A 14,935-nucleotide genomic window follows, 5' to 3' on the forward strand; every position below is an offset into this window, starting at 1 on the left:
AAAAGCTGTCAGAAATCATGTTGGGTTTCGAAAGGAGAATAAAAATTAAAACATCCCGACCAAGCTCCTGGCTGTCCTTAACCCTCTGGTGAGCACAGGCAGGGATTTTGGGTTTCTGCTGGCAGCGCTCGCCATTTCACAGCACATTTAGCGCACACAGCGCGGATCGATAGCACTACAGACACAAGACGAGACTTATCCATTTACTAACCACAGCAAAACGGCCTCTTCAGCAAAACCCTGCCGCTCCTAAGGCTGCAAATGTAAAAGGCATCCTTACAGGGATCCCATTACTCCCTTCTCCCGGTCACACGGGCAGCCTGGGAGCTTTTAGCCTGGTAAACAAGTGTAGCTTCGCACACCCTGCAAGGATGCTGAAAACCCACCCAGAGCACTCAGCACACGGGCACGGAGCGCCAGGCTGGCTTGGGAACTCGCGGGAGATCCTCGCCCAGCTCCTGAGAGGGTTTTGGTGACACTGATGGAGCCCCGAGCACAAACGGACCGACAGCTGCCCAACCACTGGTTGCTGCCATCGCAATTTTCCTGCTGGAGAAGCGTGGGGAGTCCCCACACCCCGCTCGCTTCCCAGAGCTGCCGTTTGAACCTCAAACTCTGCTGTTTTAAAGAGGAAATTCAGTAGATTTTTTTTTTTTTTGTAGCAAAATACAAAGGGTTACAAATGATTCTTTAGAAACGCAAAGCCTGGCTTTTCACCCCAATTCTGTTGGTACATCTCCACACGCACACACCCCTCGCCACCACCACCAGCAAAGGACGAGCTCAGCCTTTCAGAGCGGCACCTTTTCCAAATTAATGAAGCATTAACCAAGGTCGCGATTCACCAGTGAACAGTCCGGGGTAAGAGACATCAAACTGGAGCAAAGAGCAATTTCAGCTGGGTAATTCTTATTTAAAAGCAGCATCCAACACCCATAACTGCGCTGCCAGGTTACTTGTGTGACACTAGGTGGTTATGTCTCCACATTTATTCCACACAATTGAGCTGAAATCCAAGCGCTGGGAGCGTTTCAAGTGCTCACGCTATATATATATATATATATTTTTTTTTAAGAATAAACACGAAAGCAGCTTCTGCCTTTACAGTTGTTGCCATCCACAAACATTTGCCACCTGAAAAAAAAAATAAATCGCTTCCCATTCATACAGAGCCAGCCCAAGTTGCCAAGTGCTGACCCCAAAGCCCTCAGTTTAAAGTGACAAATCCAGGAACATTCACTTACCTGACGAGCAAGAGATAAGAAAAACAGCGAACGCCAACTTAGTAGCAGCTCCCATTTTCCAATGCTGTTAAAACATTTAAGTGACTTTAAGTATCCAGTTTTCTGGGTCCTGCAAGCTGGAAAAATCTCCCTTCTTGCTGAACCGTTATAAAGCGATTTATAGCAACATTTCTGCAGCAGGTAGTGTTCATAAAACACTAAAAATCAGGTTTGTTTAGACACTGACGACCTCCCCGCGGCTCTTTCTAGAGAGAATCCGAGTTGAGGGAGGGATAAATATATTTGGAACCGTGTTTCAAAACACACGTGTCATTTGGCTTCTGTACAAACGGTGGCAAAATTCAACTCATAAAAGTAATGCTACGAATCCACTTAAAAAAAAAAAAAATTAAAAACCAAAACAAAATAAGTCAACGATTAAGCTGCTGAGCACGACGAAGTCTCTGAGTCTCCAAGTGTTTTCCACATCAGGCGCCGTGAAGGATCATCCCTGGTGGGTGCGAGTGTCGGGGGTCGGATCGGGATCAGTCCGAGGCGATGTTTTCGTCCTGCCTCCCCCCTTCACACCCCGTGTAGTGTTTGGGAGAAGAGCAGCTCCATTCCAGTTCCAAACCTCGAGGCGAAGAGAGGAAGTTTTATTTTTTTTTTTTTTGTCAGTTTGTCGATGAAAAACTACCTTTAAAAAACCAGCCACCAGCTACACGTGGGTTTTCTTTAATAAATGCTGAGGGGTTCAGCGTAGCCCAGGAGAGGGGAAGGGGGGAAACAACAGTCTGGGGACAAACAAACCTTCGGGCTCCCCGGGAAGTGGCAAATCTCTAGTCCTTGGGCAGGCAGCGAGAGCAGTGCATCCCCCCAGCCTTCGCCGCCCTTCTCCAGCACCAGCACTCCCGAATCCCAGCAAGATTTCCAATTCTTCTAGGAGATTTCCATCCCCTCCCCCCGCGAGAGGCTATATTTGGTATTTAACACACAAGAGTGGCTGGGGAGGGGGGGGTACCAAAAAAAAAAAAAAGAAAAAAAATTAAAAAATTAAAATGCAGTATCCAGGCGCTGGGGAGGAGGGTGGTATATATTCTTTGTGGCAAATCCTCGCCGTGCTTCCAGGAGAACCAGGTTTCTTTGGAAGGGAGGCGGCTGTGCCTCACGGCGGGCTGGGGCTGGATGGATCCAGGCTCCTCCGGCTCCTCACGGGTCCTGGATGGATCCTCGCTCCTCTCCCTCCTCACGGACACATCTCCTCCTCGCCCCGCCGCTGCTCACACGGAGACTCCACGAAATCCACTCCTCCGAGCTCAATCCAGTTCTTGCCTTTTTCTTTTTTTTTTTTCCTCTTTTTTCTTTTCCTCCTAGGAGCGAGCAGCAGGAGACGGCAGGGGCGGGGAGGCAGAGCCTTCTCCCCGCGCCTCCCACACGGCGGAGCGGGGAGCGATCCCCTCGTCACCCTCTCCCCTAACTCTGACCCCGGCTCAACTCTCCGGTCTCCCGGGCGGCGGAGGCAGCGCGGCTCAGCCCAACTTTGTCCCTCCAGCAGTGCAGCTTAGGGGCTGGCGAGGCGAAAAGGCCGAGCCGGGGGATTCTCTCCGGGCGGCGGCGGCCGTGCCTAGAGCCCGCCGAGTGTCGCTGGCAGCGCGGAACAGCCCTCGGTGCCCTGCTGCCGCTGCTCCCCCGTGGTAATCTCATATCTACCCATTCACCCGTGTGGCGTGTGGAGAACCGGCCCAAGATGGCGGCGCCCGGGCGATTGTTTTTGTTTCCTCTCCGCCTCCCCCTCCTTCCCCACGGCCTCGGCGGCCGCCCCGGATTGACAGCCACATCACCCAATCACAACGCGGTTTTGGCCGCTTAGCCCCGCCCACCTCCTCTCGCCCCTCCTATCGGCGGCGGGGCGGAGCGCGCTCCCCCACGCTGGCCCCGCCCCTCACGGCCCGCGCGCGCCGCCTCACGGGCGCGCTCCTGCCCGCCCTTCCCGCCCCTCAGGGCGCGGCCCCTCCGGCGCCCTCGCCCCGCTCCGCCCCGACCCCCCCGGTGTCCGTAATTCACTTTCGGGGGGCTCCTGCGAGGTGTTGGGGGGCTGTGCTGTGCTCCCAGGCTTGGGTGATGGAGGCAAAGCGCTGCCGGCAGCCACGCGGTGGGACCTGGCTGGGAGGGGTCGCAGCGGTGTAACGCGTACATCACGGTGTGGAGCTGGGGGCGCTGCCTCTGGGGTCAAATGTCGGCCTGGTCTTCCGCCTCATCCCCAGCCCAGCCTGAAAATGTCCCTGAAAATGTCCTATGGGCAGTCCAGGTGAGAGCTACGGCTGTGGTGGTCTCACGTTGCTCTGGAGCATCACTGCTGCTACGGCACGGAATCAGAGTCACAGCAGGGTTTGGGTTGAAAAGGACCTTTAAAAGTCATTAATTTCCAACCCTCTGCCATGGGCAGGGACACCTTCCACCATCCCAGGCTGATCCAAGCCCTGTCCAACCTGGCCTTGGGCACTTCCAGGGATCCAGGGACAGCCCCAGCTGCTCTGGGCACCCTGTGCTGGGGCCTCCCCCCCTTCCCAGTATCCCATCTGATTGAAACCTGCCCTCTTTTAAGCTGGAATCCATCCCAGTTGCTCTGTGACCCTAAGCAGCTCTCTCTGTGTTTCTGGTGGGCTCCCCCAGGTGCTGGGGGCACCTGGAGTGTGTTTGTGGCCTCAGCTCCAGGTGAGATGTGCCATTAACAGCTGCCCAGTGTGTCCTGTCCAGGTAATTAATTAACTCTGCTCCTGCCTGAGTTTGGTGTCACTCCTTACACCTTTTGTTTTTTTTTAATGGATGCCATAAAATACATGTTTGTCTCTGGATAAAAAGGAAGATGTGGCTCTTAGATCTGGAGATCCATGTGGGAAAGCACAAGAGCCTTAGTGCTGGCCTTTGATTTCTGTATTCTATAAAGACCTGTAGTTGCACAAGCAACAAGTGCCAAGTTCTCTGAGAACTGGTTATGCTGTTCACCAAGCCCAGATAGGCATTAAGTGCTTCCAGATTCCTTTTCCAACTGTTTGGTGGCATGGACTAAGAGGGTTTTTTGGGATGTGAATAGTTGGTGGTACTAGGCTGGAAGGAGAATGATCTGTATTTCACATATATGAATATACAGCCGAGTCAAGGATTAGCAACACTGCCAAGCTCTAACTCACAGATCTGGTGATCCACCAGGACCCAAGAAATGGATCTATTTCAGTTTTTTTACTTTGAGATGTCTGCTTGAGTTCTTAATCAGACAACCTTGGTGTTTCTCTGTCATGTCCCAACACTTCCCAACATTAAATTCACCCAGTGTCCATAATTTTTTTTTATGATTTGAAACATCCCAAACACAAAATAAGATGTCAGGGCTTGTGCACATCTAGAAGCATCAAGACATGTGGCAACACCTTTTATGCCATCTTTTATCCAAGTATTTCAGAATGATTTACAAGCCTTAATTAATGTTAAGTGTTACAACACTCCTACTTAATCTGTAGTTTTTAATATTCTTCAATAGCAGAATATTTAAACGTGACCTGTTCTGCAGGTTGTGTTTTCACTTGGCTCAGCTTCTTCAGAACCCTGGTCATGTTGCCACATGAGTAGGAAATCACAGCTAAAAATATTGCTGCTGTGTGTGTGAATATATATTTATATATGTACTTCCCATTGCAGGGATCCAGCTTAGTTGTCAGAGGGTTTGTTTTTTTTTTTTTTTGCTGAAAGAATGTAAATTATGATCCATATTTCTATTTTACAAGTTGTTTTTGATAAAAATAGAAGAAATGTGTCACCTATATAAGAGAATTTGCAAGGAGGTGCCTCTTACTCAAGGAGCTTATTATCCTTTTTGCTTTTTGCTTGCAGGATTCCTCTGGCAGAGCAAAAATCCTTCTGGCCATCCAGGAAATGTTACAAAAATTCTGTGGGGCTGCTCTTGTCCATCACCTGGTGATCAGCAGCACAGGAATCACAAGGAGAGTTCATTCCTGCCTTTTCCTTCCCACTTTGGAGCAGCTCTCCCTGCCTCAACTGGGGATTTGCTCCCATTTAATTACCCTAAAAAAAAATAAAGTTTGGTGTAGATATTGTAGAGACCTTAGCAGAAATTGCCAACCCTTTTTATGAGGTGCTTGGTGCAAAATGCTCCAAGGGCTTTGGGCTAGGCTGTTGTTTTATTGCTAGTAAAAGGATGAGTTTTAGCCCAAGCAGACACATTAAATGTCAGCACAGTTGCTGTCTCCTCTTTATTTTTAAATGTCTTGCTCATGTGAATTTTGGGGGTGTTTCCCTTTTTCACCTTTTGGCTCCTCATTTCTATTTTCCTTTCGCCTTAAACTCCAGATCTTTTTTATTTTCCCCCCCTTCCAAGATCAATCTGTCTGTGCATTTTTAATGAATCATTTGCTGTGACATATGAGCACCGAAGCCACAGTGTCAGGGACTTCAGCATCTGTGGAGAGCAGGAGGAGATGAAATGGATGTGAACTTAGCTTCAGTCTTTTGTTCATGTGGGATGGGACTTTGCCTAGAGGCAGCACAAATATAACTTTTCCTTCCAGGGAATAATGAGCAGAGTTAAAACCCAGCAATGGCTCATTTTTCTCTCTGGAGCACTGCTAGGAATTGAGGATTTCAGCTGTGCCTTTTCTTAGCAGTGAATCAACACAAAACCCAACGTGGTGGGAAAGGAGTTTTTTGTGCAGAACTCATTGACAACACCTAGAGAAGCATTTCTGAATGGAAAATGGGAACCATGGGAGTTCAGACATCAGGAGTGACACCAACAGAGAGAATCCTTGTCGTTATCTCTTTCATCTTGCCTTGTGGTCTAAGTCATTCCCCCTTTGAAACTCTGCAGGAAGAGAAGACCCCATTCAGGCCCTGTCCTTATATAACCAAACCAGAAAAAAAGGACCAAAATGGCAAGAAATTAATCTCTCCCAGGGCTGCCCTCTTTACCAGCCAGCCTCACTTTCCTTTGGGAAGCACTGCTGGATGACAGCCTAAATTATTTCATTTCAGAAGAGGTAAATAACTCTGATAAATGATAAATAAAATAAATCTAAATAAAATTTTATCTAATAAAATAAATGAAGTATTTTTGCTTCCATGTGTATGACTTATGTGAAACTCATCACATTCCAAAAGAGCTTTAATACAAATTTTCAGTTCTCTTGCTGTGGACAGATAATAAAATTCCTACAAATTATTCATTATTTTGCACTTTTTACTCTGTTCCAAAACTATTGAGATACTTTACAGTTATATGAGTAGCACAACTTGAAAACCTGAGAGAATGTGGAATTAATGGGATTAATTAATGCTGATGGACTGAAATGAAATCCAAAGCTTGCCTCTGCAATGCTTTTGGGTTGGGGCAATATTGGTGCCCATCAAAATGTTCTGCTTTCATGTTTTAAATCAAACTTATAAATTTTAGGTGCAGTTGTTGAATCCAGCTGAGTGTCCACAAATTGAAATACAGGCAGAAATCACAACCCTGCTTTGGTCTGTTCCAAAACTATTGAGATACTTTACAGTTATATGAGTAGCACAACTTGAAAACCTGAGAGAATGTGGGATTAATGGGATTAATTAATGCTGATGGACTGAAAAGAAATCCAAAGTTTGCCTCTGAAATGATTTTGGATCAGGGCGATATAAGTGACCATCAAAATGTTCTCCTTTAATGTTTTAAATCAAACTTACAAATTTTAGATGCAGTTGTTGAATCCAGCTGAGTCTCCACAAATTGAAATACAGGCAGAAATCACAGCCCTGCTTTGGTCTGTTCCAAAACTATTGAGATACTTTGCAGTTATATGAGTAGCACAACTTGAAAACCTGAGAGAATTTGGAATTAATGGGATTAATTAATGCTGATGGACTGAAATGAAATCCAAAGCTTGCCTCTGCAATGCTTTTGGGTTGGGGCAATAGAGGTGGCCATCAAAATGTTCTCCTTTAATGTTTTAAATCAAACTTATAAATTTTAGGTGCAGTTGTTGAATCCAGTTGAGTGTCCACAAACTGAAATACAGGCAGAAATCACAGCCCTGCTTTGGTGTAGGGCTAAAGTGGGATCATTTTATTCACACGAGCAGCGCCAGGATTTGGCCTGGATCATGTTGTGTAAAGCTGTTTTTGTGTGTAACAAATTCCCTTCTCAATTAAACACCTGGAGCCTGTAGACCCCACACCACCAGGGATTTTTCTCTGCCTCAGGTTTAAAAAGAAAGATACAAAATATTACAGAAATTAACTTGATACAAGCTTCACCAAGTTGTTCCCACAAAAGCTACATTTAAATCTAGGATTATTTTTCCTTTTTGCCCTGTTAGCCAGACTTCTGCTTCCTTAGAGCAGGGATTCCAAGCTGCCTAACCTATTTTCCTGGAGGAGGTGGGGATGTTTCTTTCTAGGATTTCCAGTCTTGTCAGAAGAGATTCATCCCCCTGGAGCTTCTGGTTGCTTTCAGACACTCCCTTGTCTCTTAGGGGCACTTGGTTGTGTCCCAGGGTTTTATCACTGTGGCATTTATCAGCTATGATTTCATCCACATTTCACAGCAAAATTGCATTTTCTGGATTTTTTTCTCCAGTCCTCATTTGTGCTGCAGAATCTTTTTTTGTGAGTGCCACGAAGAGTCCAAGCTGAATTCCTAAAATCAGTCTGTGCTATGAAAAGGAGGTTCTCAGGGTCTGTGTGGAGATCTCCCTTCTCAGAATACACCATAATTTATATATTCAGTTATAGACTGACTCTGTGTTCATCACAGAATGCAAAAGTTCTGCAACATTGTCATGTTCTCGACGTTATTTTTGAAAGATTCTTAAAATATGTGACAAGTGTTTGTTGTTTTTTTGCTACAGCGTCCTGACAGTGATAGCAGATTTTAAAGATCTTTTGCACTGCCTTTGAAAGGCTTGATACATATATTTGTAGATAAAGATTTAAATATTTTAGGCCAACAATTTGTAATTAAATAGTCATAAGAAGTAGGAGTGTGAAGTGGCCAAGTGTGGAGAGATTGTCAGATCTTCAGAGCGTTCAATTGTGTGCTCTTCAGAATTATTGTGTCAATATGACTTCTGCTTGTTTAGGAATACAAACACATGAACAGCTGTAATTACTTATGGTGTCATTCAAAATATCCTAGGAGCTTTCTGGAGGGTGGCACCAGGAGAGCTGGCTGATACTCTGGGAATTAAAAACCTCAGCAAAGAGAACATTCCTGGAAATATTTTTTGGTTCACATCGATGTCACAGAGAAGATGAGTGCTGGGGAACACGAATGAATGCCAGGTTTTCCTCCAACAGAAAATAATAAAGTTTCCTGCAGTGTTGATATAGGATGGTAATGGGAAGTGGAATTCTGGAAGGTTCAGATGGAGTGGAAGATACTGGGACTCAAATATTAGTTACTGGTTTTGCTGAAAATTAAAAAGCTGAGGATTCAGAATGTGACTAATTGGCTTCAGAAAGGGATGGGAATGGAGAGTCAAATATTTATCAAACCATCCCTGGGTGTTGCAGTTGCCAATTTGCCATTTGGAACTTTACAAAAAGAAGGTGAAGATCCATGTTAATGCACAAACTGCTAATACTTTTATAACTTTTATTGCTGATAACTGGAGAGTGCAGAATTAACCCTTACAAACCCACGCCATGGCCCGAGCAGTTATCCTGCTTGCAGAGGCAGCAGGTTTAGGCTCATAAAACCTTTCTGCAAAGAAAAATGATGGAATTGTGATTGGAGAGCCATTTCCTCAGGAGAAACGCAGCTGCTGCTGTTGCTGCTGTTATCTGAAGCCTTTGTTAGAGGGTTCTGTGGGAATGGAGCAGGAATCCCGATCAGCCACAGGTGTGACTCTGGGACAATGGCTGGGAATGGCTCCAAGTCAATGTGCTTTGGTTGCAGCCCATAATCCCTGATTGAGGTGTTGTAGTGTGTTGTTAAGTTTCTTGTGTTATTCCCCCAATTTATGTATTGTTCTCCCCTATTATGTGTAAAATGGTTTCGTTCCCCCAGTTTTTCCCGCCACTGCTAGCCTGTCAGCTAAGTTGCCATAGTAACCGCTATTCATAGTTGCCGATATGTAATTGCTCCTCCCCTGGTTTCCCTTATAAGTGAAAGTTGTTTCCTCCCTGTCCAGTCAATCACCCCCTTTCTCCTCCCAGGTTTCGAGAACCTTCTCCTCTCTGGAGATGGTGGCTGGCTGGGGTCCCAGGACACCTCCTTTACCTTTTGATTATTGGTCTCCATGGAGTGTCAGTTCTGTGAAGTTCATCCCCTCACCTTTCCCGATTAGTTCCGCCTGTACCCACCCCCTCCTTTATAATCCTGTTTCACCCCCTATAGAAAAAACTTTTTCCCGGTTGGTTTCCCCGCGTTTGGATCCCGCAACACCTTCAATAAACCGAGGTTTAACCCCCGGGAAATGGTCAGCTCCGTTCCTCCCCAATACCCACGGTGAGAGCCGGGCGCAGCCAGCACAGCCCGAGGCCCTCAGACTGTTGTAGTGTGTTGTTAAGTTTCTTGTGTTATTCCCCCAATTTATGTATTGTTTCCCCCTATTAAGTGTAAAATGGTTTTGTCCCCCAGTTTTTCCCGCCACAGCCCTGATGGCCGTTAGGTTACCATGGTTACCCCTGTGTCTGTCACCCAAGTTATATAATTTCTCCTGCCCCTTTTTCCCTTTTTAGTGAATCTTTTCTCCTCCCTGGGCTCAGTCAATCACCCCCCACTCCTCCTGGTTTTCCAGAACTTTCGTTCCCCTGGAGGTGTTGGTTGGCTGGGATCCTGGGGCCCCTCCCGTACCTTTTGAGTATTGGTTTCCATGGAGTGTCAGTTCTGTGAAGTTCATCCCCTCACCTTTCCCGATTGGTTCCACCTGTACCCACCCCCACCTTTATACTCCTGTTTTCACCCCCTATGAAGGAACCTTTTCCCGGTTGGTTTCCCTGTGTTTGGATCCCACAACACCTTCAATAAACCGAGGTTTAACCCCCGGGAAATGGTCAGCTCCGTTCCTTGCCATACCCGCGGTGTGAGCCAGTCCGCAGCCAGCACAGCCCGAGGCCCTCAGACGCTGAGGGGCGCTGGGCGGGAATTGCAGAGGGGCGTCGGCCTTTCGCCCTCAGCAGCCGGACTCTAAACTTGGGGCCACATATGCCCCCCTCTGCATTGAGGGATTTCATAATTTCTGCCCAGAATTTAAGCAGCATTAAAATAATCCTGCCAACAGCAGCTCAGGCACCCCTTTGTTCCTGCTCACTGTGACAGAAATAATTCCTCTCCCCAAGTGCTGTAATTCCTGAAAATCTGGCACGTTACAGGTTTCAGAGGAAAAAGTGTGGAAGATTCCCAAATTTGACCTATTTCAGATTCTAAGAAGGGCAAGTTTCTCAGCTTGGGAACCCCTTAGAGCTGCCCACTTCTTTTTTCATGGGCACAACCCAGCTGGAACATTTCTCTCTGTGCTCTGACAGGATGGATGGGCTGAGCCATTCCAGGGATTTGAAATCCTGTAAATTCAAACCCAGAATCTTTCTTCTGCAAGCAGCAGAACATCCCAGCCTGGTGCTCTTACCCATTGTTCAGGCCACTGGGGAGCTAAATCCTCCTCCAGCTTCTACTGCTGAATTCTTTTGGAGTTAATTCATCTGCAAATAATTTTATAATAATTCCAATTCAGGCATTGAACAAATAATAATATCTGAGATGGCAAAATTCTGTTTACCCCCTGGAGTGAGAGGTTTTTTCAGTTCAGGCTCTTTTAAATGAGCAAAATTTAATTTTTTTTTTCCATTTACTTAGAAAATTTACACAGCATCAACCTTTCTGATATAAAGGCTCTTTTTTTTTTGCCTTGAAATTCTTTAGGCAACGAAAATGTACTTCTAATTTTGTAGTGATACATAGTGCATGCACCCAGTTTTAGTAATATCAACTAATTAACTTTCATGAAACTGCAAGGGGAAAAGTATTTTTGTTTCACGTGGAGAGTTGAAGTTGAAGGACACACACATGGATCCTGGAGTTTTTAACCTGCCCTAAAACACAGTTTGTTTTTTCTCAAAGTTCACCAGAGGTTTTCACTTCCAGTGAGGTGGAAGGTCACAAAGAGTGGGGGAAAACTTGATTAATTCGTGTCCTAGAGCTGTCAGGGTCTCCAGTGAGGGGAAAGAAATGCCCCAGCACTTGGGCAGCTATTTGGAAGTGGGAAGGTGGGTGCCAGAGTGTCTGGCAGCTCAATATCAAGGTGGATTAAGAGCATTAAGGAAGCTTAAACAGCTCCCAGGAGAGGCATTCCCATGGGTTTGAGGATTATTCCTCTGGAACAGTTGCTTGGCTGCAGTTTGGGTTGAAAGATCAGGTTTTCTTCTGGAATTGTGCATGGCACTGCTGAGTTTGACTTTTTGTTGTTGTTGTTAAGGATGCTCCGTGTTTGACTGCTCAGGTCCTGCTGAGATTTCAGATTTGGGAAAACTCGGACAGGATCCCTTGCCAGGTTTTATGGACACTGCCATGGGAGTACTCAGGACAAGGCAAGGGACAGGAAACAGGCAGGTTTTCCCTTTTTGGTTAGTATTTCGATTTCAATGACCTCTTACAGCCAATAATCCCAATCTAGATTGGTTTCCAAGTTTTATTATCATTAAAATATGAGGCAATTCCCTGAGCCATGTGTGTTTTGTGCTGCTGGTGGTTTCCAAGTTTTATTATCATTAAAATATGAGGCAATTCCCTGAGCCATGTGTGTTTTGTGCTGCTGGAGGGGAGGACCAAGATGTGGCTGGATGTTCCATCCATATTACCTGGCATTATCTGGAAGAATCCTGCCTGCATTGAAGAATTATTGCCAAATGTTTAACAAACAAGCTTCAAAATATTGAAATTACCTTTTAAAAAATATTATTATAAAATCCCAGTGTGCTGTTATCTGTAAAATCTATTATCTGATAAAAACTCAGTGGGATGAGCACAATATGTAACATATGTCTGTCATATGTTAACAGGTGATTTTTCTTCTCCATTATTGGTTCAGTTAAATTCTATTTGAGATTTGTGCCAGATAAAGATGTGTTTTCTGCTGAATTTTTTTAAAATTTAATTGGAATGTAATTGCATGATTTTCCATCATAAATAGCTTCAAATATTTGGAATAATAGTTATGGTAGGATTTCTATGTCAATATAGAAATGAAGATAAAGTGTTCAGACAGAGTAGAAAATGTAGGATATACTGAGGCCAGGTTAAGATAACAAACATGGATCTGCACATGTCCAGCCCAACTTTTTGTGCAATGACACAAAAGCAGCAATCAGAGTGTGGCTTGTGTTGATATCACAATAAAGTAGCAATGGAAAAATGGGAGTGTCATTTCCAGGTGGATTCTCCTGGTGCTTCTGCTGTTCCCTCAGCTGGATGCTGGGCTCCTTTTGATCATTCCTGGGAATTTTAAGCAGAAAGGTTTCCCAGAGGCTGATGAAGAGCGGGCAAGTGGCAGAGTGGGGCTGTGGGGGGATCCTGTGGTGGCAGCACAGGCTGAGGGACATGGGGACAATGGCCCAGGAGCTGTCTGTGCCTTCTGCAGGGCCCCTTTCTCACCCAGCACCCTGAGCTGCCCTCTGGGAAGCAGAGTTTTGTCCTTGCCCTTGGAACAAGCAGTTACCTCCAAACTCAGACATTTTTCAAGCTGTTGCAGCCATTCCAAGCTCTCCTCTGTCAGGCCCCACTGGCAAGCACATGGCCAGGCCATTTATACTTTAACTATTCCTGTGTTGAGGAATGGCATTTGTGGATTATTGGCAATGTTAGGCCACAGCAGCTCTTCAGTTACACTCCTGCTGCACTTCCACAAACACTTTAAGCCAGCATAAGCCAGAGATGCTGCCCTGCCCTGCACAAATGTTCTTGCAGCTGCACATTGAATTGATTGGGGAACTGATTTGGGTGAAAACCAGCCCAGCCAAGAAGCCAAAAACATCAGCCTTAAACTCCTTTCTGAACTCAGCTCCTCCCCAATATTTATGCTGGCTTGGAGGTCTGCACCTTGCCAGGGCTGAGACCACAACAAGTGTGTGCAGCAAACCAGGAGCTGCTTTTTTGTTGCAAGGGCTGGTTTTTAAAGGAATTGCAGTTTAAACTGTGGCTCCTTGTTAAACAGACAGATATGCTACAAGAGGATTAATGGTCTTATTTTTGTGCCCTGACTCCCAAGGCACACCTTGGAGAGAGCCCAGGGTGTGGACTAATTTTATCTCCATCACCTGCCTGCCTTTAACTAATTTTCTCTTAAAAACATCAAGTTGTATCCTCTGTGATCCAAACTGTCTCTAAGCAAAACACGTTCCCACACCCTCTGAAATATTTTTCTATCCTCTGACAGCAGATACTTTCTGTATTAGGTAGTTTCAGTCAGTATTTATGCAACAAAACAATGGAAGGAAAATACAGGACTGGAGTGACTTATCAGTGTTAAAATCTGACACTTGGAGCAGCTCATTTTCTCCCAAACTCTGCTAAATTAATCTGTGAGTTTCACAAGTGCTTTATCCTCAGATTACGAGGATTTACAGAGGTTTGCTCATCCCAAATTACATTTATTTTGTTGTTAGAAGCACAGAACTGTGCAGGGAGCAGGCAGTTTGTGGGCATGGGCAGGAGCAGTGACACTACACCCCTGGCTGATGGGTTTGTTTGTGGGGATTTTTAAATCTTAGGGCAAAGATGGAGCCATTATTTGGAGTTGTACTGAGTAAAAGATCACCTCTGCACCTACAAGGACACCCCCAAATCTCCATTTCCTAGCTAATGTTGCAGAATTAACTCTGCTCCCTGCCAGGCAAAATTCAGGTGTGGAGTTTGCCTCGTGTCATTTAGGAGACGTGGGAAAGATAAAGGACTAATTATAGAGGTCACCTGCCAATTCTGTCTAAACTGGAAGTTTCCTCCTCTCCTCAACAGTAACTAGGACACTGAGTTACAAAAATAATCTCACAAAATTCCATGGTGGGATGGCAGCTCCTAATGTGTGTCCTGGGCTCTGCCTGTTCCACTGAGTTATCCCTGATTTCACCTCAGTTTTGAACAAACAAAGGAATTTTGGGGTTTTTTTTCAAATATTTTGCCACTTTCATGGAGTAGATGATGAGCCAGAGCGGAAAGATTTTCATCTTAGAAAATCACAGAATTGTTTAAGCTGGAATAACCTGCAAGGTCCTGGGGTCCATCCCTGCCAGGGCCAGCACTGTCCCATGTCCCCAAGTGCCACATCCACACAACTTGAACTCCCTCCAGGGATGGGGACTCCAGCACATCCTGAAATATTGGAATTAAAGGTTCCTTCAACTGTGTGGATTTCTAATCCATTCTGACCATTCAGTTCTGGCGTTTCTTTCAGGAAAAGTTTGCAACCTAAGAGTTGTTTTTGGTTATAAGAGCCAAGAAAATCATTGACCAATTTACAGGTTTAAGTTCTTAAAAATAAAAAAAAAGAAAAATAAGGGTTTTGTTTTTAAGCTCTCTGTTAGGCTGCTGCTGAAAAAAGCACTTCAGTAGACTTTGAGATAATACAGATTAATATTCTTTTTATTTTTTACCCTTCTGTAATTTTCTCTGGTCTCTCCTCCATCTTATATCATTTATGTTATTTTCCTTAAAAATGTGACTGGGATCTTTA

General features: G+C 45.2%; 1 protein-coding gene and 1 long non-coding RNA gene across 3 annotated transcripts in view; one reads left to right on the plus strand and one right to left on the minus strand.

The window, feature by feature from the left end:
- Positions 1-1,428, minus strand: part of ACVR2A (activin A receptor type 2A) — a 59,646-nt gene extending 58,218 nt beyond the window's left edge. For both annotated transcript variants that reach the window (XM_064718631.1, XM_064718629.1), the window contains exon 1: positions 1,245-1,428. In XM_064718631.1, the coding sequence (XP_064574701.1) occupies positions 1,245-1,299 (55 nt within the window). In that variant the 5' untranslated portion in view covers positions 1,300-1,428. The remainder of the gene's footprint in view (positions 1-1,244) is intronic.
- A 1,830-nt stretch (positions 1,429-3,258) lies between these two features.
- Positions 3,259-6,377, plus strand: LOC135450485 (uncharacterized). Its single transcript, XR_010441079.1, has 3 exons — positions 3,259-3,531; positions 3,897-3,980; positions 5,112-6,377. It is a non-coding gene; the product is annotated as an uncharacterized LOC135450485 (long non-coding RNA).
- The last annotated feature ends 8,558 nt before the right edge of the window (positions 6,378-14,935 follow it).

This window comes from Zonotrichia leucophrys, chromosome 7 (assembly GCF_028769735.1).
Source record: "Zonotrichia leucophrys gambelii isolate GWCS_2022_RI chromosome 7, RI_Zleu_2.0, whole genome shotgun sequence".
NCBI classification, from domain to species: Eukaryota; Metazoa; Chordata; class Aves; order Passeriformes; family Passerellidae; genus Zonotrichia; species Zonotrichia leucophrys.